The 21,875-nt window shown below is 50.7% G+C and overlaps 1 protein-coding gene across 2 annotated transcripts; it reads right to left on the bottom strand.

The window, feature by feature from the left end:
* Nucleotides 1–53: 53 nt before the first annotated feature.
* On the bottom strand, nucleotides 54–21,836 carry LOC308247099 (tapasin-like). Of its 2 annotated transcripts, XM_080665615.1 has the most exons (9): nucleotides 21,748–21,836; nucleotides 19,337–21,099; nucleotides 17,833–18,003; nucleotides 17,413–17,673; nucleotides 5,666–6,064; nucleotides 4,944–5,282; nucleotides 4,780–4,869; nucleotides 4,653–4,687; nucleotides 54–3,019 (listed from the first exon to the last, which is right to left on the bottom strand). In XM_080665615.1, the coding sequence occupies exons 2-9, from the start codon at nucleotides 21,021–21,023 to the stop codon at nucleotides 3,008–3,010; spliced, it is 2,994 nt and encodes a 997-aa protein (XP_080521741.1). In that variant the 5' UTR covers nucleotides 21,024–21,099; nucleotides 21,748–21,836; the 3' UTR covers nucleotides 54–3,007. The 2 variants fall into 2 exon arrangements, with proteins under 2 accessions (XP_080521741.1, XP_080521742.1); XM_080665616.1 differs by lacking the exons at nucleotides 19,337–21,099; nucleotides 21,748–21,836 and adding an exon at nucleotides 18,153–18,397.
* Nucleotides 21,837–21,875: the final 39 nt, after the last annotated feature.

Here is a 21,875-nt window from a genome sequence, read left to right as displayed (position 1 = left end):
CCCCCCGGGGGCTGGGCGTCGTGAGGAGGTCGGAGTCATTGGAAAGGATCACAGGTGATTGGAAGAAACAACTTTATTCCACTTGATCAGACCCCCCTCCCACCCGCCCTCGGAGCTTCCCAAGCCCAGCCGCCGCCGCCGCCGCCTCCGTGCAGGGGTGGGTTGGCCCGGCCCTGCGAGCCTTCCAATATTTAAGACGGAAAGAAAACACTGATGTCCGAGCGCCCTCCAGTGGGCGCCGGGCGCAAGGCCAGCGGGGGGAAACAGACGTGGGCAGGAGCGGAGTCCGGGCGGGGACAGACCAAGGACAACTGGCCCGTGAACTGCATCTGGGGGAAGTCGGGGGAGGACAAGGTGGACTGGTCTGGGTTCGCAGGGAAAGCGGGGATGGACTAGGCAGAGGGAGCAGAGCTCTGGGACCGAGATGGGGGCGGATAGAAGGAACTGTCCTCCAATAGCTCAGGTCCTCCAAGTGTGGCCCTGTCCCAGAGTTCCCTGAGGCTACACACAGGGTACCCGAAGTTAAAACTACTTTGCCCTAGCCAGTTTGGCTCAGTGGATCGAGCGTCTGCCTTCAGAATGAAGGGTCCCAGGTTCGATTCCGGTCAAGGGCATGTACCTTGGTTGCGGGCACTTCCCCAGTGGAGGGTGTGCAGGAGGCAGCTCATCCATGTTTCTAACTCTCTATCCCTCTCCCTTCCTCTCTATAAAAAAATCAATAAAATATTTTTTAAAAAAGTTAAAACTACTTTCACAATAATACTAAGATGTTATTTGCCTTTTCTGCTCTCTCTCTAAAAATTGTACTGTGGAGCCCTGGCCAGTTGCTCAGTGGTTAGAGCACTGGCCCGAGGACTGACTGAAGGGCCCAGTATCTCTGTTGGAGGGTCCATAGGTCCCAGGTCAGTGGGGGTGGGGGTGTGTTCAGGAGGCAACCAAATGATGTTTTGTCTCTACCCCTCCCTTCTACTCTCTAAAATCAATGGAAAAGAATATTCTCTGGTGAGGATTAAAAGTACTGTGGAGTTTCCCAGAAACTACATGATGTGTATTTACATCGCCCTCAAACCTAATGGAATGTGCTTGTGTATTCTGGTTTTGTTTGGTGTTTTTTTTAAAATATGGAACACTGCCCTAACCGGTTTGGCTCAGTGGATAGAGCATCGGCCTGCAGACTAAAATATGGAACACTTCACAAATTTACATGTCATCCTTGCTCAGGGCCATGCTAATCTCTGTATTGTTCCAATTTTAGTATATGTGCTGCTGAAGCAAGCACTGTATTGTTTTAAACTTTCCTCAGTTTTTAAAAAATACATTTTTATTGATTTCAGAGAGGGAGGAGAGAGAGACAGACATCAGTGATGAGAGAGAATCATTGATTGGCCGCTTCTTGTACACCCCATTAGATAGGATGTATGTAGTTTCTAGCCCACATAAGAAAAGATCGAGCCCACAACCGGGGCATTTGCTCTGACCAAGAATGGAACCATGACCTCTAGATTCATAGGTTGAAGGTCAACCACTGAGCCATATCAGCCAGGCTAAACTTGCCTGGGTTTTAAGTTCTATTATTATAAACTAGTGGCCCGGTGCACAAAATTCGTGCACATTAAAAGGGGATTAATTAGAGGAAATAATTTAATATTGCTATTTGCCCTTTCTCTATAATAGAAGTGTCAGAGATGAAAATTAGTAAAATGTATATGAAAACCTTCCTCCTGTCAGAGTCTGGGCACACCATGGGACCCAGAGTCAAGTCCCCGCCCACCCACATGCACCTCAAAATCACATGAGACCCAGACCCGGCCGGCCCCTGCCCCCCATTGGGCTAGATCCAGACCTGGCCAGTCCCACCCTTGTCAAGCCCCACTGGGCAGAGGGCATGGACTGAGTTCCCCGGACCCAGCACTGGGGGTGCACCTTGAGGTCCCCCGTCAAGCCCCACTGGGTGGGGAGCATGGCCTGAGGTCCTGTCAAGTCCCGCCAGGCAGGGGGGCGCAGCCTCAGGTCCCCTGGCCCGGTGCTGGGGCAGGGGGTGCAGCCTGAGGTGCCCCGGCCTGGTGCCAGTGTGGGGGGCGCAGCCTAAAGTCCCCTGTCAAGCCCCACCTGATGGGGGGCGCGGCCTGAGGTTCGGCCTGGGACTGGGGCTGGGGGGAGCAGCCTGAGGTCCCCTAGCCCAGCACCAGGACGGGAAGCGCACCTTGAGGTCCCCCATCAAGCCCTGCTGGGGGGAGGGGGGACATGGCCTCTGGTCCCTTGGCCTGGTGCCGGGGCGGGGGTTGTGGCCTGAGGTCCCCTGGCCTGGTGCTGGGGCAGGGGGCGAGGCCTGAGGTTCCTGTCAAGGCCTGCCGGATGGGGGATGCGGCCTGAGGTCCTCTGTCAAGCCCTATGGGGGCGGGGGAGGGCGTAGCCTCAGGTCCCTGCTGATTGCTCCTTAAGGCTCCTTAATGGGAACTTGGCTTCAACTGTGTATACAACCATCTTTGTGATGGAGTGATGGTCAATTAGCACAGTGGTCGGCAAACCAAGGCTCACAAGCCACATGCGGCTCTTTGGCCCCTTGAGTGTGGCTCTTCCACAAAATACCACGGCCTGGGCAAGTCTATTTTGAAGAAGTGGCGTTAAAAGAAGTTTAAGTTTAAAAAATTTGGCTCTCAAAAGAAATTTCAATCGTTGTACTGTTGATATTTGGCTCTGTTGACTAATGAGTTTGCCGACCACTGAATTAGCATATTCCCTCTTTATTAGATAGGATGTGTGTAGTTTGTAACCCACATAAGAAAAGCTCTTTAGAGTCCTTAATAATTTTTAAGAAGTCCTGAGACTAAAAATTGTGAGAAACCACTGCCCTAGAGCTCTAAGAAGGTGAATGCCATGGATCTGTGTCTGTGAAAAAAACACATACACACAAAAAAACCTTCCAGCCACTCAGTGGAGAGAGATAGATAGAAAGCAGGAGCAGGTGACAGGTGATGGTGGCTTCCCCAGATGGTGGTGAGTGCCCTCACTGTGATTTCTGGAAAAGAAGCAAAAATGAGGTGAGGAATTCGGGGTTTTAGAAATCCAGGTGAGGTGCTCAGGCATGACTCACCCAGAGATAAAGAAACCATCATGGCAGAGGGTGGACGGAAAATGGAGCTAACATTCCGTGTCCTGCCTGGCAGACACTGTGCCAAGTGCTTTAGCTCCTATCTTCCAGGAGATGCACGCTCTCCTCTAATCCTCCCAACAGCCCCTGAAGGCTCTGCAGTCCAATGCAATAGCCACCACCACCTTGTGTCTATTGAGCATTTGAAATATGGCAAGTCTGCACTGAGATTTGCTGACAGTTTAAACATCTGTTTTTGAACACTTAGGACAGTGAAAAACTAGAATTTCTTAACCTGATTACATGTTGTAATAATAATACTTTGGATATACCAGATGGAATAAAGTATATTATCAACATTACCTGTTTCTTTTTATCTTTCTGGATGAAAAATATGGAAAGTAACCTCACAGGGTGATCTGATCATGAATTCCTAACTGGGCAGGTCATGGTGGGTAGTCACACCCCAGGCATGTAACTTCTTCAGAAAATGGCTGATCTTTGCCGTAAGCCAGCCCTGTCCGTTGCTTCTGTGCATCGATTCTAGGTCAACACACCTTTGAAATAGTAACCACCCTCAAGGAAGCACATAAGCTCCGTTCACCATCCTGTAATCTGGTCCCCACCTTGCGCTCTCCCACCTTCGTGGAATCTTCCTATGTTCCCCCTTAATTCCAAATGCATGAAAGAAGCTGCACACTCATTTTGAGGAGCATTTGAGATCTTGCTTCCAGACAATTGTCAGTTTGGTTCAAATTAACTCTACAGCCCTGGTTGGGTAGCTCAGTTGGTTAGAGCATCATCCTGATATGCCAAAGGTGCAGGTTCAATTTCTGGTCAAGACACATACGAGAATCAACCAATGAATGCTTAAATAAGTGGAACAACAAAATGATGTCTCTCCCTTCATCTCTCTCTACATCCAAATTTTTAAAAAATTAGTTTTAAGATTAAAAAAACATCTCTACAGGTTTGAACATTTTTTAATGTCAACACCTTTTATTTTTTTATTTTTAAGAAATATACATTTATTTTTATTTATTTTTTTAAGTATGTTTTTACTGATTTCAGAGAGGAAGGAAGAAGGAGACAGAGATAGAAACATCCATGATGATAGAGAATCATGGATCGACTGCCTCCTGCAAGTCCCCCACTGGGGATTGAGCCCACAACCCGGGCATATACCCTTGACTGGAATGGAACCTGGGACCTTTCAGTTCACAGGCCAATGCTCTATCCACTGAGCCAAAACAGGCTGGGGCATATCAACACCTTTTAATATGACTACTAGATTATTTAAATTTACATATGTGGCTTGCATTGTATTTCTATTGGACAGCATTGCCTAAATTATTGTTTTTATCCCTACACCCAAGGAAACTGAGATAACTGAGATGCTGGTTAAGTAGTATGTTCAAGATGGCAGGCTTTAACCCAGGTCTGTGTGAATTCCAAGGCCAGGTTCTGCCCACCATGCCAGCAGCCTCCCTCCGTGGGTGAGGAGTTGGGGGAAGGGAATGGATGAGAAGGGAAGAATTAGGCAAAGGTGGAGCGCTTTTACCTTCTCCTTTGACTTGGAAGTAGACAGGTAGACAGCTGTGGAGAGATGGAGAAGGGATGGGATGTAAGGATGGGTGTGTGGCTTCTGGGAATAAGCAGGGAATGACTTCCTGGTGGCTCACACTCACCTGCCCAGCACAGCACCTTGAGGAGCCCTAGGAGCAGAAAGGCGGACAGGAAGAGGCCGATGCCATCCTCCAGGGAGGGTCCAGAGCGACCTGGCAGGAGAGGTGAGAGTGAGCTCCAAGCACCTTCCCAGCACCCCACCCCTCTCAATTCCCTTGGCTCTTACCTGCCACCTCCAAAGTGACTTCAGCGCTGCGCCCCAAGGCGGGCAGGCTGGGGTGGTGGACACGGCAGGCATAGCGGGCCCCATGCTGAGCGGAGGTGACTGGGGCCGGCTGCAGGTGCCCCGAGAGGCTGACGGAGCCATCGGAGTGGTGGTGCAGGGCTGAGAGCCACCGATGCCCCTTGGCCTCCTGAAAGTTGCCGTCTGGGCCCCGGAGTTCCCACTCCACCTCCAGGCCCTCGGCGGGGTAGAAGTGGGACACAAGGCAGAACAATTCTGGGGGTGCCTCCCCAGGGGCAGCCCATACTAGAGGTGCTGGCGTCAGGGACACTTTGGGGGGCTCTGGGATGAGAGTAGGAAGAGAGCATGGAGTGAATCTACACTGTCCTCCCTCAGAAACCCTGTTTGCTCTCTGGCTTCCCTAAAACTAAGGGTAGGGCGTTTCTCCCAGGATGGTGATCCCACTGTTTCCCCTTTGGTGTGTCACTTGACTTCTCATATCAAAGCCCCGATTTTAAGGGATCCCTATTCCCTCAGATTTTGGAACCTTCACCTCAAATCTCCTGATTCCCAGGGACCCTCCACCCATTGCCTTTCTGACTCCCAATGACCTCAATATATTTCCCTCCACTCACCCTGCATTCTCTTCTCCACTGTTCCTCCCCCTATCATGGTGTCCCCCCAATCCCAGTGCCTACCCTCTACCCATGGGGACCCCAACTCACTCTGCACAGCAAGCTCCAGAGTGACCTGCCCTTGCAGGTATGACAGGTGTACGGTAGCCAGGTAGGCGCCCTCCTGGCGGGGCTGCACTGCAGGCAGCCTGAGCGTTCCATTTCCAGTCCATGGACCCCATGGCTCATTATCATCCCAAGCGGCAAATACCACTGCCCCATCTCGGGCAGCTGGCATTTGCCCATCTAGCCCAGGAGTTGCAGCCAGGAGCAGGTGCCCCTTACCCTGGTGCTGGTGTCGCCACTCCAGCCCAAAGGGAGGGGGACCTGGGGCCAGAGATGCAGTGGCCTCTGGGGTAGGGGGCATATAGGCAAAGCTCAAGTCCAGCAGAGCATCCTGTCCCAGTCGGGTTCGAGTGGTAGGGGTGTGGGTGACGACAGTCAGCACGGCTGGGAAGATGGGGAGAGGAGGCAGATGGAGAGGCATGAGGGAAAGGAGGAAAAAACAGAAATGGAGTTAGAGGGATGACTCAACTCCAATTTACCCGTCCTTCAGAAGACACCTCCTTTTCTGAGACACACCACCTCCCAGCCCTCCCTGCAAATCGCCTTTGCTCTGGGACCAGGTGGGACCCAGTGTGGCTGAAGGAGAGCAGAGAGGTCTAGAGAGGAATAGGGCAGGGTGTAAGGATAGCCCTTGCAGGCTGCTCTGAGCACAGCCCACTTGAGCGGCTTGTGGCGGGGAACAGAGGGATCTGAGTGCACATCTGACAGCCTGAGCCAGTCCAGCCTCCATGGACCACCCATAAAGACCCACAGGCCTTTCTTGATAAAGACAATGATGGATCATGACTTGATTCTATGGTGCTTGCTGACTCTGGAAGGTTCTGGTTCTGGCCTAGACCTGAACACAGACCTCTATGCTCTACTGAAACAGCTGTCCTGATTAGTACCTAGAGCAGCCGTGGGCAAACTACGGCCCGCGGGCCGGATCCAGCCTGTTCGGCTGTTCTATCCGGCCCCAGAGCCGAAAGAGCGGAGGGTTCTCTTGCTCTCCCCTCCGCTCCTTCACCAGCAGCAGTGTTAACATGGCAACGTGGGAAACACGGCGGCAGCTCCTTCTTCTGAGTGGGCGGATTTATATCCGCCCATTCAGTAGAAGGAACAACCTCTCAATCTTCCAGAGGCTCCTTGTAATGGCCGCGGACGCGTCCCCCGACATCACCCTGGGAATGCGTAGACACGTTATCGTGGTGATGTAGGGAGACACGCCCCTGGAGAGCACAGTATCAGAGCATTAGCTAAAAAGGAGACCAACAACACTGTTCCCACTGAAGTTGACATTTTGAAAGGCTTTTGTACCTTTCCTTTGTTAGGCAATTTTATTTTGCCTTTGCCATCTTCCATATGAGGTATGTTATTGTGCTATGATTCCTCCATTTTTTGAAGTTTCAAATTATAATAATTAGTGTTTACATTCTTCTTGTTAAAATGTTTGAAATGAATAAAACTATTGAAATAAAAAAAAAAAGACCGTACCCTTTTATGTAATGATGTTTACTTTGAATTTATATTAGTTCACACAAACACTCCATCCATGCTTTTGTTCCGGCCCTCCGGTCCAGTTTAAGAACCCATTGTGGCCCTCGAGTCAAAAAGTTTGCCCACCCCTGACCTAGAGCCTGGCTGTCCCCGTTAAGCCCAACTCTGAAGCTACCTGTGCGGCCTTGGGCCAGTTACGTCATTTCCCCTTGGCTCTGCCTCCTAATCTCCTAGATAAAGGTAATAATGATGATGCTAGTACCGATTTCATGGGGTTTGTACAGAGGCTTAAATTATTTAATCCCCTTGCTACCCATATTTATTCATTTCCTGGTTCCAGATAACAAAGACAACTATATATGAAAGGCACTTAGCACAGTGCCTGGAACACAGTAAATCTACAGAAGTGTTTGCTATGATTACCCTCAACCTCCTGCCACTCAATAGGGCCCAAAGCAGCATCTCTGCCACATTCCCCACCCTGCTCCAATGCCCATCTTCCCTGCCTTAATGAATGATCAACACTTGGAGTCACAAGATTCCTTCCTCTCATTCACTCAACTAATATTTATTGAGCAGCTAGGATATTCAAGGTAGAGGATAGACTGGTGAACAAGATGGGCATCCACTGCCCTCAAATTGCTTACAGTTTAATATGGGAGACAGATGAGCAAATTGCCAAATATAATATGCTATGTGCTGTCCCCACCAGGCCCTAGTTTTATCTCCCAAATAGATCTCATATCTATGTCTAACTCAAGTTCTCATCAACATACATTTGGACAATTACAATAGCCTCCTCTGGTCTCTCTATCCTCAATTTTTCCTTCAGTTCACCCTCTGCACTGTAGCCATAAGTCACTTGTCTGTTCAAAAGTCCCAGCTACCTTGGAAACCAACAACTAAAGGCATGGGCTGGAGTTAGATGGCCCCAGTTGAATTTCTAGCCCTGCTGCTTACAAGCAGGGTATAAGTAACCTAATTGCTCTGTCTCAGACTTCTTCATCTGTTACTGGGGATAACATCAGTACGTAGTTCCTATGGCTGCTGAGAGGAATAAGTGACCTTGCATCTATGAAGTGCTTAGAACAGGGCCTGACATATAGAAAATGCTTGGTAAATGTTAGCTGTTACTATCTCCATTACTATCACGAACTGGGTATCTAGGGAAAATTGGCTAATCTATATTTTCTTCATTAGTACAATGATCTGATACTTGCCTACCTTTTGTAAGAATCAAGTAAAATAACAGGCTCTTTGGAAAGATGGTGCGCATGCACACACACACACACACACACACACACACACACACACACTTCTGATGGTTCACTATCACCTATGAAGCCCAGCTTTCAGAGTACTTGATAATTCAACCCCCAACCTACCTTTCCAGGCTTCTCTTGCACCCTAAGAACCAACCACATAGAATCCCTTTAGAAACTCTAACTAGTAGAAACTCTAATCATTGGGAATTTTTTTGCTTTGGTCATAAGGATCCTTCCCCATTTCCTCCCAAACATCTAAATAACTCCATGTCCCTCAGGCCAGTTTCACTGCTACTTCCTCCCAGAAATGTCTGGCTCCTCCAGGTAGAAGTAGTATTCTTTTCTCTTGTGATTATCTGTATGTGATTTTCAATTCTAGTTTCTGAGGCCTACAAGGTTAAACTTCTCCTTACCTTATGGGATTGTTTTTGTTCAACAGAATACAAAAAGTAGACCATGTTAACTTAGTTCATCAAAGTCCAGAAGCAAACTTTTGAACTGCTAAAAACAACCTACAGAGGAGAAACCAAGATGGCGGCATAGTTAAACACCTAAACTGCTGCCTCGCACAACAATTTCTTTTTTTTTTTTTTTTTTAAATATATTTTATTGCTTTTTTTTTACAGAGAGGAAGGAAGAGGGATAGAGAGTTAGAAACATCGATGAGAGAGAAACATCGATCAGCTGCCTCCTGCACACCTCCCACTGGGGATGTGCCCGCAACCAAGTTACGTGCCCTTGACCGGAATCGAACCTGGGACCTTTCAGTCCACAGGCCGATGCTCTATCCACTGAGCCAAACCGGTTTTGGCACGCACAACAATTTCAAAACTACAACTAAAAGACAAAACGGACACCATCCAGAACCACAGGAAAGCTGGCTGAGTGGAAATTCTACAACTAGAAGGAAAGAGAAAAGCACATTGAGATTCAGAGGAGCTGCAAAAGGCTGAGGTACAGAGACGCACGCGTGTGGAGAGGACTGGTGGCTGAGTGTGGTGGCTGGCTTTCTCAAGTGAGAGGGAGACGGAAGCTCCCGACTGCGCTGAACTCCAGTTCCGGGCAAGACCCTGGGGACCCAGAATGATTTGGGGGGAATCTGGACTGTCAGGAAAAGAGAAAGCACACTGAGACTCAGGGGAGCTGCGGAAGGCAGAGGTCTGGAGGCGCGCGCGCGCAGAAAGGACTGACTGCTGAGTGCGTGGCTGGCTTTCTCGAGCAGGAGGGAGACGGAAGTTCCCAACTGCGCTGAACTCCAGTTCTGGGCGAGACTCTGGGAACCCAGACTCATTTGGGGAGAAACTGGACTGTCTGGCAGTGGGCGAAACTCGAGGGCAGCTTTCTCTCAGAGGTGCTTGCAGCAATTACCGAGGGACACTGAGACCCAGGGGCCTCATAGGGCAGGGCTGACGGGAAGCCAAGGCTGTCTGCTCCACCCTGAGATTCCGCCCCATCCAAGCTGAGCACAGAGGCTTTTGCAATTTCACAAGTCTTGTCTCATAAGGGTGTCTCCAGCACAGAAGTACTCCCAGCGTAGACACAGTTGATCCTCACAGCCAATTGGCCTGGAGGTCAATTCCTCCCAGTGACACCAACAACAATCAAGACTTAACTACAACAAGGCTGTGCATACAGTCCACAAAGGGGTGCACCAAGAGTGTCCACCTCAGGTAACTGGGGAGGGAGAGCCACTGGGCCATACAGGACACCTAGCACACAAAGCTACTCTACCAACTCAGGGAAGCAGCGAAAATGCAGAGACAAAGAAACAGATCACAAATGAAAGAAATGGAGGAAAGCAAATGACTGGATATAGAGTTCAAAACCACGGTTATAAGGTTTTTCAAGAATTTCCTAGAAAAGGCCGATAAATTTAGCGAGACCCTCAAGGATATGAAAAAGGACCAACTAGAAATTAAACATACACTGACTGAAATAAAAAATATTATACAGAGACTAGAGGACCATAAGAATCAAGTCAAAGATTTGAAATACAAAGAAGCAAAAAAAACACTCAACTGGAAAAGCAAATAGAAAAAAGAATCCAGCCGAAACCGGTTTGGCTCAGTGGATAGAGCGCCAGCCTGTGGACTGAAGGGTCCCGGGTTTGATTCCGGTCAAGGGCATGTACCTTGGTTGCAGGCACATCCCCAGTGGGAAGTGTGCAGGAGGCAGCTGATCGATGTTTCTATCACATCGATGTTTCTAGCTCTCTATCCCTCTCTCTTCCTCTCTGTAAAATATCAATAAAATATATTAAAAAAAGAAAAGAAAAAAGAATCCAAAAATTTGAAGATGGTGTAAGGAGCCTCTGGGACAACCTCAAGCATACCAACATCCGAATTATGGGGGTGCCAGAAAAAGATAGAGAGCAAGATATTGAAAACCTATTTGAAGAAATAATGACAAAAAACTTACCCCACGTGGTGAAAGAAATAGACTTACAAGTCCAGGAAGCACAGAGAACCCCAAACAAAAGGAATCCAAAGAGGACCACACCAAGACACATCATAATTAAAATGCCAAGAGAAAAGACAAAGAGAGAATATTAAAAGCAGCAAGAGAAAAACAGTTAATTACCTACAAGGGAGCACCCACATGACTGTCAGCTGATTTCTCAACAGAAACTATGCAGGCCAGATGGGAGTGGCAAGAAATATTCAAAGTGATGAATAGCAAGAACCTACAACCAAGATTACTCTACCCAGCAAAGCTATCATTCAGAATTGAAGGTCAGATAAAAAGCTTCACAGATAAGAAAAAGATAAAGGAGTTCATCACTGCCAAACCAGTATTATATGAAATACTGAAAGGCATTCTTTAAGAAGAGGAAGAAGAAAAAGGTAAAGATAAAAATTATGAACAACAAATACGTATCTATCAACAAGTGAATCTAAAAATCAAGTGAATAAAAAATCTGATGAACAGAATAAACTGGTGAATATAATAGAATCAGGGGAATAGAAAGGGGTTGGACTGACAGTTCTCAGGGGGAAAGGGGTGTGGGGAGTGTGGGAAGAGACTGGACAAAAATCGTGCACCTATGGATGAGGACATTTGGGGGGAGGTAAGGGTAGAGGGTGGAGTCGGAACCGGGTGGAGAGGAACTATGGGGGGAAAAAGAGGAACAATTGTAATAATCTGAACAATAAAGATTTATTAAATTTAAAAAACAAAACAACCTACAGGAGTAACAAAAAAACCTGTCCTGACCTGGCTAGAGTGTAGTCCCCATACGCCAAGGTTGCAGGTTCGATCCCCAGTCAGGACACATACAAGAATCAACCAATGAGTACATGAATAAGTGGAACAACTAATCAATGTTTTTCTCTCTCTCCCTCCCTTCCTCTTTCTCTCTAAAATCAATAAAAATAAAATAAAATAAATAACAAAACCTTGCCCTGACTGGTTTGGCTCAGTGGATAGAGCATCGGCCTGTGGACTGAAAGGTCCCAGGTTCAATTCCGGTCAAGGGCATGTACCTTGGTTGCGGGCACATTCCCAGTGGGGGGTGTGCAGGAGGCAGCTGATCGATGTTTCTCTCTCATCGATGTTTCTAACTCTCTATCCCTCTCCCTTCCTCTCTGTAAAAAATCAATAAAATATATTTTAAAAAAACAAACAAAAAAAACCCTAGAGGTTTTACAGTTTAACCCTTAATCTAACAGTGCTCTTTAGTAAGGGTTATCTTACCTAATAATAGACAAACATGTAAATTGACCGTACCTCTGCTATGCCACCAGCCAATCAGGAGTGATATGCAAATTAACCCAACATAGATGGCGGTTAGTTTGCATATACAGGCACCAAGTGATGGGGACGAGACACTTGCATCGTCGCCATTGCAACGATGCAGGCGTTCTGCCCCACCCCCGGTCTCTCAGGGCCTCTGGGCAGTGTGGGAAGGTGGGGCCTGAGCGGAAAGAGGCGGCTCCAGGGCCTGAGTGGAAAGGGGCTGGGCCGGAGTGGAAAGGCGGTGCCCGCAGCCAGGGAAAGGAAAGTCCATTCTAGCACGAATCTTCGTGCATCAGGCTTCTAGTCCTATATAATAAACGCCAGAATGACCGGTCACTATGATGCACACTGACCACCAGGGGGAAGACGCTCAACGCAGGAGCTGCCCCCTGATGGTCAGTGCGCTCCTACAGGGGGAGCGCCACTCAGCCAGAAGCCAGGCTCACGCTGGTGAGCACAGCAGCTGTGGCGGGAGCCTCTCCTGCCTCCGCTGCAGGTGGGCGGTAAGGAGCAAAGGGTCCCAGACTGCAAAAGCCCCAGACTGCAAAGAGGGATGTCTGACTGCCGGCTTAGGCGGACATCCCCCATGGGGTCCCGAACTGTGAGAGGGCCTAGGCCAGGTTGAGGGACACCCCTCCCCCCACACAGTGCATGGGCCTCTAGTTTAAGCAATATTAGCCCTGCAGCACACAAACTAGTCTCTGTAACAATACAAGTGTAAATATAGCAGGGCCAGAACAGTAAGAAATTTTCTATTTTTGCAGCTTGTATAGGTTTTTGCTTTTCTGTATTTTTTCTTTCATCTTTTTCTTGCTTTTCTGTTTTATAAAAAGTAAATGGTAACAACTATTATAAAGTACTAGAGGCCTGGTGCACAAATTCGTGCACCGGTGGGGTCCCTCAACCTGGCCTGTACCCTCTCACAATCTGGGACCCTTGGGGGATGTCAGACTGCCAGTTTCAGCCTGATCCTTGGAGGTTGGGCCATAACTGGCAGTCCAACATCCCCTGAGGGATGTAGTAGTGCTCGAAGTAGCAGGTGGCTAGGGAGAAGCCCAGGCTGGGCACCACACCGCTCCCGCTCAACTTGGCCCTGCTGTGCCTGGCCCCACTGCGCCTGCCGCCGCACTCTGTAGCACGCTGACGTGGAGGCGGGAGAGGCTCATGCCACAGTAGCTGTGCTGGCCAGCCCTGAGCCCAGTGTCTGGCACCCGTCAGTCAGCTGAGCAGTGCTCCCACTGTGGGAGTGCACTGACTACCAGGGGGCAGCTCCTGCATTGAGCATCTGCCCCCTGGTGGTCAGTGCACATCATAGTGACTGGTCAAACAGTTGTTTGGTTGCTTAGGCTTTTATATATAGAGAATAGGTTACTGAAAAAAACTTAAACGCAAATCTAATTAAGCCTCTAAATCTAACTACAATTTATAGTAAATATGAAGAAAAAGGAACAAGGGAAATGAGCCAATGAGTAAACAATTGGCCAAAGACAATCAATAGCATTTAAAACCGGGGTGTGGGGGGAAGCAGGGGGCAAACTTAAAAGGGATTTAACAGACAAAACTGTGTATCCCTGGCTAGTGTCACTCAGTTGGTTAGAACATCGTCTGGTACACCAAAAGGTGGGGGGTTTGATTCCCGGTCAAGGCATATACCCAGGCTGTGGGTTCAATCCCCCATTGGCATGTATGTGAAGCAACTGATCGATGTTTCTCACATCGATGTTTCTCTCTCTCCCCCTTCCTTTTTATAGAATCAATGAAAAACATATCCTCTGGTGAGGATTTAAAAAAAAAAGACAAAACTGTTATGGACTGAATGTCTGTGGTCTCCCTCCTCCCCAAATTTGTATATTGAAGTTTTAACCTGAAATACGACTATATTTGGAGATAGGAGCTATGAGGAGGTAAGAAAGTTAAATTAGCTCATAAATGTAGAGTCCAGTCTGATAGAGCTGGTGTCCTTGTAAGAGAACTACCAGAGATGTCTCTCTCCTCCTGTGATGACACAGCCATAGGGGCCAGCTCTCACCAGACACCAACCTTGCTAGCACCTTGATCTTCTACTTCATCTTGGACTCCTAGCCTCCAGAACTGTGAGAAAATAAATTCCTGTAGTTTCAGCCACTGGTCTATGATATTTTGTTATGGCAGCCAGAGCAGATACAGCCACCAAATATAATATATGGACCTGTTTTTTATTCTGATTTGAGCAAAAAAATCCCCGTAAAATAACATCATTGAAACAATTGGGAAAATTTTAATATGGGCTAGGAATTAAATGTTATTAAGGAATTATTGTTTGTTTTGTTAGGTATGATAATGGTATTGTGGTGTTTTTTAAAATATGGCCTTATTGATTTGAGAGGAAGGGGTAGGGGCAGAGAATTAGAAATACTGATGAGAAACACCGATCGGTTGCCTCACCACCCCCAACAGGAGATCAAGCCCGAAACTCGGGCATGTGCCCCCACTGGGAATCGAACTGGCAACTTCACCTCAACCAACTAAGCCACATCAGTGGCTGGGCTGTGGTTTGTTTTTTGTGGTTTTTAAATACATATATTTTTTATTTCAGAGAGGAAGGGAGAGGGAGAGGCAGAAACATCAATGATGGGAATCACTGATTGGCTGCCTCCACCCCCCAAAGGGGATAGAGCCCACAACGAAACCTGGGCATGTACCCTGACTTGGGAATTTAACTGTGACCTCCTAGTTCATAGGTCGATGCTCAACCACTGAGCCAAACCAGTCAGGCTGTGGTTTGTTTTTTAAAGTCCTTACTTAATAAAGATGCTTTCTCTACTCAGTCGTAAAAAAAGAAAGAAATTTTACTCTTTGCAATAGCATGGGTAGACCTGGAGAGCATTATGTAAGGTGAAATACGCCAGTTAGAGAAAGACAAGTACCATGTGATCTCACTCATATGTGGAATCTAATGAACAAAATGAACTAACAAGCAAAATAGAGACAGACTCATAGACAGAGAGCAGGCTGACAGCTGGGGTGGGAGTGGGTTTCTGGCAGGTGTGGAGGGATTGAGCAAAGAGAGAAAAAAATCATGGGGGGAAAGAGATACTTTCTGAATTACTTATGAGTAAAATAATATAATGCCTGGGATCTTCTTTAAAACACTTCAAAAAGAGAGAAGAATGCCTGGCTGGCGTGGCTCAGTGGTTGAATGTCGACCCAGGAACCAAGAGGTCGTAGGTTCAATTCCTGATCAGGGCACATGCCCAGTGTGGGGTGTGCAGGAGGCAGCCACCAATCAATAATGTTTCTCTCATCAATGTTTCTATCTCTCTATCCCTCTCCTTTCTTCTCTCTCAAAATCAATTTTTTAAAAAAGAGAGAAAAGTAGGTGTGAGGATAGGTTTTGATAAAATGTATTATCTATACAAATAGCTAATGGGTATGTAGGGGTTCATTATACCATTCTCTGTACTCTTGTGTATCTTTTTTTCCATAACAGTATTTTAAAAGAATGATGAGACTTAAATATCATACAATGAATGCTAATAAAGTACATCTGTCAACAAACATTTTAAAGTATTTGGTAAGATGTATAAATGTATATTAGCAAAATTATCAATGATCTGTGACTCTGGAAAGATTTTCCCTCTGGTGGGTAAGATTCCATGCCCTCCCCCTTCACACACACACCCAGTTTGCTGGCTCCCTGGATCCCCCTGGTGGGGGTGGTGTGTTTGTGACAAATCTGCCAAGAGCCTTCTTGAGAACAGAATCTACATAATATCACCTTTGTAACCCTTACAGGGCCATCCCAGAGATTCTGATTTAATTTGCCTGGAGTGGGACTCAGTATATTTTATCTTTTTAAAAATTGATTTGAGAGAGAGAGAAAGAGAGATATCTTGACCTGTTGCCTCTCATACTCCCCCAAAGCGGCCCGGGGAATTGAATCCCCAACCTAGGTATGTACCCTGACGGGGAATTGAACCCGCCACCTCCTGGTGCACTGGACAATGACGCTCCAGCCAACTGAGCCACACAGGCCAGGGGGTGGTTACAGTACTTTTCAGAAACTCCCAAGAGGATTCTTATTTGCAGCCTGTAGGAACTACTGGGCCCTAAATTTGTTCTTGGTGCTAATAAATATTTATAGAATCAGTGAATAAATTAACAAAGGGGCTCCCTTGATAGTCACAACAACGGAAAGGCAGATGGGAAACAGCGTACACATTTTATGGCTGAAAAAAACAGACTGAGAGAAAGGGGCTTTCCCGCCCCACTCCAGTGAAACCAGTAGCTCTGGGAGATACTCCTCCACACTGGCGAGAGCCATTGTGCCCAAGGGCAGTTGGCTCCTGCCCCTGCCCCTGCCCAGAGATGGGGTGCGGGGAGCAAGAATGGGTGGAGTTGTGCTGAGTCCATTTCCCTGGTCCTGTGGGTGATTCTCGCTCAGTGCGGCTGGTGGTGGGGAAGAGGTTCTGGAGAGGGAAGGTGCAGGGCTAGGTTGGGGTTGACCTGCTGATCAGGGTGTATTGTTTACATAAAATCGCACAAAACTGAGGGAAGCGTAGGACTCGACTCATATCCTCCCCACTCCGCTGCCAACGTGTAGAGCTCCTATATATCCCGGTCAGACCTTCCCTCTTTTTGCTTTACCCTCCCCCCCCCCCCCCCTCTGAGCCCCAGCGAAGTGATGGACCACTGGGCTTCAACCCGAGTTGTCCGCTGCTTGCAATGGGAACGCCGGGTTCCCGCTGTCCCTTGCACCCCCTCGAGCACACCATTTGGTGACTAAAGAGCCTGCGCACCCCCAGGTGCCATAGGGAAGGGGCTGTCAGAAAGGTCAAGAACCCTCACTTCGCTGATTGCGGAAGCACCGGATGTGGACACGGGTGGGGCTCGAGGCTGGTTTTTGACACCGTGTGAACCGCAAAGGTGGGGATGCCTAACGAGATAGAGATCTGGGAGGAGAGGAAAGTTTCTGCTCTGAGGCCCTCGAAATCACGTGGCCTTACAACTTTCTCAAGGTCGGGTGCCTGGAAACCCCGCCTCCCTCCAAAGCCCCGCCCCAAAGCTCAGGGGGGTTTTGTGTGTGAGTTTTGTTTTGTTACTGGGCAGGGCTGGAAGACACAGCAGAGGTAGTTTCCTTTTAGCCGACCAGCTCGCTTTACAAATAAGGAAGCAACTCCTACTGGGGAAATGACTCGCTCAAGTCTACACAGCAGTCGCAGGCTGATCTGCACCCTCAGAATCCACCCATTTAGCCCACTTGCCCGCCCCAGCTACCTGTTGCCATGGTGATGACTGCAGGCTCCGGCTGAGACTCGGACTGTGGTCGCAGGAGGCTGGAGAGGCTGACGACCGGGCTGGACATGGTGACCATGAACCAAGTCCCGTCCAGGGCCCGCGGGCAGCTCTTCTCCGGGGCCAGGCCCCTGACCCACTTCGCCGGGGCGGGGAGCGGGACGTAGCGGCTCATCTCGCAGTGCGGCGCAGGGGCGCTCGTGGGGTACCGCCTGAAGGCCGACTGCAGGGCGCCCGCAGGGTCTGCGTAGGCGGGGGAGGGTAGTGTCCAGGGAACTTCAAATGCACAAACTACCCGGTAGGGAGAGATTTGAAGTAACCCAGACTCATTTTACAGAGGAGCCGAGCTCGAGGTCGCGCGAGCTGAGGCGGGGAGGTGGAGGCGAGTCCGGGAAGACTCACCGTGCACTCGGAGGTAGAGCTCGGGGTCCAGGTCCGGCCGGGGCGGCGGTGCCCCCGGGCCCTGGCGCAGCAGCAGCGCGGCCGGTCTCTTGGCCAGGCGGCCCCCGCCCGCGTCCTCCACGAACCAGCACTCAATCACGGCCGGTCCCGCCGAGACCGCGCTCGCCAAGCCTGGGTGAGAGGGGCGCGCTGAGTGGCAGCTCAGGAAGCAGGTGACCCGATCTCTATGGACTTGCAGGGGCGCGTGGCGAGGTCACCTCCCTTCGCTCCCTCCCCACCCCCCTTAGGTTCCAGGGCAAAGAGGCGCGGGGCTCGCTCACCCAAAGCAACAGCGAGGAATAGGGACAGGGGCTTCATGGCGCCACGATCTCTTCAGCCCCAAGCCTCCAGTTCCCCTTTCACTTTCTCTTTCCTCCAACTGCCTGCCAGAGGGCGGAGGAAATCCCCGCCCTGGTCGGGCGCGGGCGTGGGCGGCAGGTGCATCCTTCACTGGAGGGGAGGGACGCCTGAACGTCCTCTCCAGTTCCGGTCCGGGTCCGCTGCCGTACCCCGCGCCCCGCCCCCCGGGCCACAGCACCTCTGAGCCCGATCCCAACCCAACCCTAGGCTCCTCCTCCCGTCTCCTCCCCCCAGAATCCACTTCTTCGAGAACCATTACTGTGCCTTCTTCCCCTACCTGTGCCAGGTCCCCAGCAAACACATAGGGGTTGTGGGAAGCCAAGTGAACTGACCAATAAATATTTTAATCACCGTTTAAAAAAAATAAGATTTAAAATAAAAACCTTGTATTCCTACGACTTCCTCCCTCCCTGTCTCCACTCTTTCCCCAAAGAGAATAGAGTGAGGGGCCCCAAGGAAAGGGAGGGGCTAGGGTAGATTTAAGGAGCACATTCTTGGGGGAGGGTTCTAGGACAAGGATGGGGCTCCAAGGCCTGGTCCCCACAACAACACAGACTTAAGATACAGACTACAACCACCTGACCCTTGACCCTGGGACTCCAGGGTGCTCAACAGGCGCCCTCTCCCTCCCCCCACCATGTGCGCCCTATTCTGGAGCCGGGGCTTCAGTGCACCCTGAGGGAAAGGAAGGGCTTAATTTCCGGATACTTTGAGGGGGAGGGGCTGAGGAGTGGAATGGGGTGGTGATGGCGCCATGTGGTTCCCCCTGCAGAATATATACAAATCCGTAAGATAAGGAAGACAGTAACAGCAGTGGGAGAGCACCTGGGGGCCACAGCGCTCTGGCTCGTGCTCCGTTTCCTCTGACCTGAAAACTACCCCCATAGCCCGCTCCTTTAGTTTGCGCCTCCACCCCCACTGAAGCCCATCTCCACTTTGTGAACGCCTGGTGGGGACCAGGCCCCACGGCCCAAAGGGGGCGTGGCCCCTCTCCCCTCGTCGATGTTGCCTGCGCCCACCCCAGGGGACTCTCTCTTGGGTGGCAAGGCTGGCCCTGTGGGTCCCGGTCCAGCCCCACCCCCACCCAGGCGGTGCCGGCGCTCACAATGTCCTCGGTGGCGCATGAAGCTGTCCCGCCACATGAACTTCTTGGCGCAGACGCTGCACTCATAGGGCTTGAGGCCTGTGTGTGTCTTCATGTGCTCGGTCAGGTGGTGCTTCATCTTGAACTTTTTGTTGCACACGGGGCAGTCAAAGGGCCGCAGATTGAGGTGCATGTTCACGTGACGATCTCGCATGCTCTTGTGGGAGAAGGCCTTTCCGCAGTGGCACAGAAAGATCTTATTCCCGTCCCCACTGCCTGTCCCTCCAGGGGTCCCACCAGCGCCACCCGGGACACCCAGGCTCCCTGCGGATGTGCCCCTCAGAGTCACAGCCCCGTGTTCAGCTTGGTTCCCTGGCGGATGGGCTGGAGCCTGTGAGGAGGAGGAGGAAGGCGATGGGAAGACTAGGATCTGGTTGCCCTGCACGTCTACAGGAAGCAGAGGCCGTGATGGGAGGGAGGGGGCATAGGAGGAAGGGGTGGGCCTCCCTGAATCATCAAGCTCTGCCCCAGGACCCCCACCCTCATAGGGGCCAAAGTCATTGGAGGATTCACAGTAATTGACCTGCTCCTCTCCCTTGCCTGGAGGCTCAGTCAGAGTCCGGACATCACTTATGCTAAGGGTGGCCTCGGGTCCTCCCCCAGCTGAAACCCCGGACCCTCCCCCTAGCTGCTCCTCTTCATCATCCTCACAGGTCAAAACCAGGTCTTCCTCCTCCTCCTCCTCTTCCAGATCTTGGTCTTGGGAAACCAGGGGTGCTGATGCTGGGCAGTTTCCACCCCGCTTTACATATATCCAATGCTTCTGTGGCATGATGCTGGGGGGCACATAGGTAGGCCGTCGCAGCCCCGCCCCAGGAACCATCGAACCCCTTCCGTCCCCACCATCATCGCACAGCTCATCTGCTTCCAGTAGCAGCTTCCCAGAGGTAGCGCTCCCACTGCCAACCACAGGGACTGGGAATACAGGGCCACCTCCTCGACGCTCCCCGCTGCCCACTGCCGAAGCTGCAAACACCTCTTGGGAGGAAGATGAGAAATCAGATGACTCTCGGGGGCTGAAGTAGTTGCTGCTGCTGGGGGATTGATTCTCACTGGCCCGACTGGAGGCATGGGAGCGCACAGAGCCCATGGTGGCAGAGGCCACAGTGGCCCCACTCCCTGATGGGACCCCAGCACCAGGGACAGTGACTGAGGTGGCTGCAGCCGTGGTGACGGTGGTGGTGGTGGCAGAGGCCCGGCCTTCGCGAAGGAGTTCAGTGCATTTATCCACAATGTGCCACATTTGGAGCACAGAACCCACTGTGAGGAAGTTGACAATGTCAGCAGCGGCCATGCTGAGGCGACCAGTGTAAGCTGAAGCCAGGACAGTCTCGAAGGCGCCTGGGTCCATGACGCTAGGCAGTGAGATAGAGGTCATGCCCTTGAGTAGGACCTGGTCGTGGAAGTAAGGGGAGGAGGCAGCCAGGACAGCACGATGAGCTCTGAACTCCCGGCCCTGCACTCTGATGGACACATCGCAGAGCTGGCCCTGTAGTCGCTGCTGATTGAGGGACTCCAGGAGGGCACTGGTTACCTCCGGGAAGGACACGTGTACCACTGCAGCTGCAGGCAGGGGCAGCGGGGGCGGGGCCAGCGACAGAGGCAGAGGGAGTGCTGACCCACTTGGAGACAAAGGAGATGGCTCCATGGTGTGGAGGGTGGAGGGAGGTGGTACCCCCCCAGCCACAGGAACAAGGGAAGGAGGAGGGCGGCCGGGGGGGTCTCTGGAAAGAAAAAAAGAATAACACAATGAAACAGCCCTTTACAGTTTAAAAATATGTTCACACCCATTATTTGAGTAACTCCCCACACAACACTGTGAAGTAAGGTATTCCTCTCAACCCCACTTGATAGGTGAGGAAACTGCGGCTAAGAAATACCAAGAGATTATTCAGGGCCTCAGCCATCAAGTGGCAGCGCCAGCAAACTCAGTTGTCCTGACTCCAATTCTGTGCTTTCCTTGGAGGTTAAAGAAATAGGTACTCCATGGGAATGGGGTGCCTCCCCTTGGAATTTCCCATTTGCCAGAGAGCCTCTTTCCAAAATTTACCTTTTTGATGTTTTGTACCCTTTTCTTGGGAGGGGGCAGGTCTGCTCCGTTACTGAAAACCACTCTCTCTCTGAAGTTCCCTTTAGGCAATGCTCCAGGCTCTTTCGAGGGTCACGCCCCTTTGGCCCCCCCATGTCAAGACCCGCCCCCAAGCCCATTCGGCCCCGCCCCCTTAAAGACCCGCCCCTGTGGCCTTTTCGGCCCCGCCCCTTGCTTACCCCCGCCCACGTCGGGCCCCGCCCCCCTCTGCTCCGCCCAAGAGTTACTTTGATCCCCTCTCCCACCCGGAAGGCGCCCCTAAACCCTGCGCGTCTCCGCTTACCGGGCCGCGCGCCCCGGGGCCCCCCCGCCCCTCACTCGGCCGCCAGAGCCGCAGCTTGGGCCCCTCCCGCCGCCATCTTGCGCCGACTCCCTCCGCCCTCCGCCTCTGCTCCGCCTCCTGCCCGTCCG

This window comes from Plecotus auritus, assembly GCF_963455305.1.
Source record: "Plecotus auritus genome assembly, chromosome: 4".
In the NCBI taxonomy this organism is placed as follows: Eukaryota; Metazoa; Chordata; class Mammalia; order Chiroptera; family Vespertilionidae; genus Plecotus; species Plecotus auritus.
This window is presented reverse-complemented; position numbering and strand designations above follow the sequence as displayed.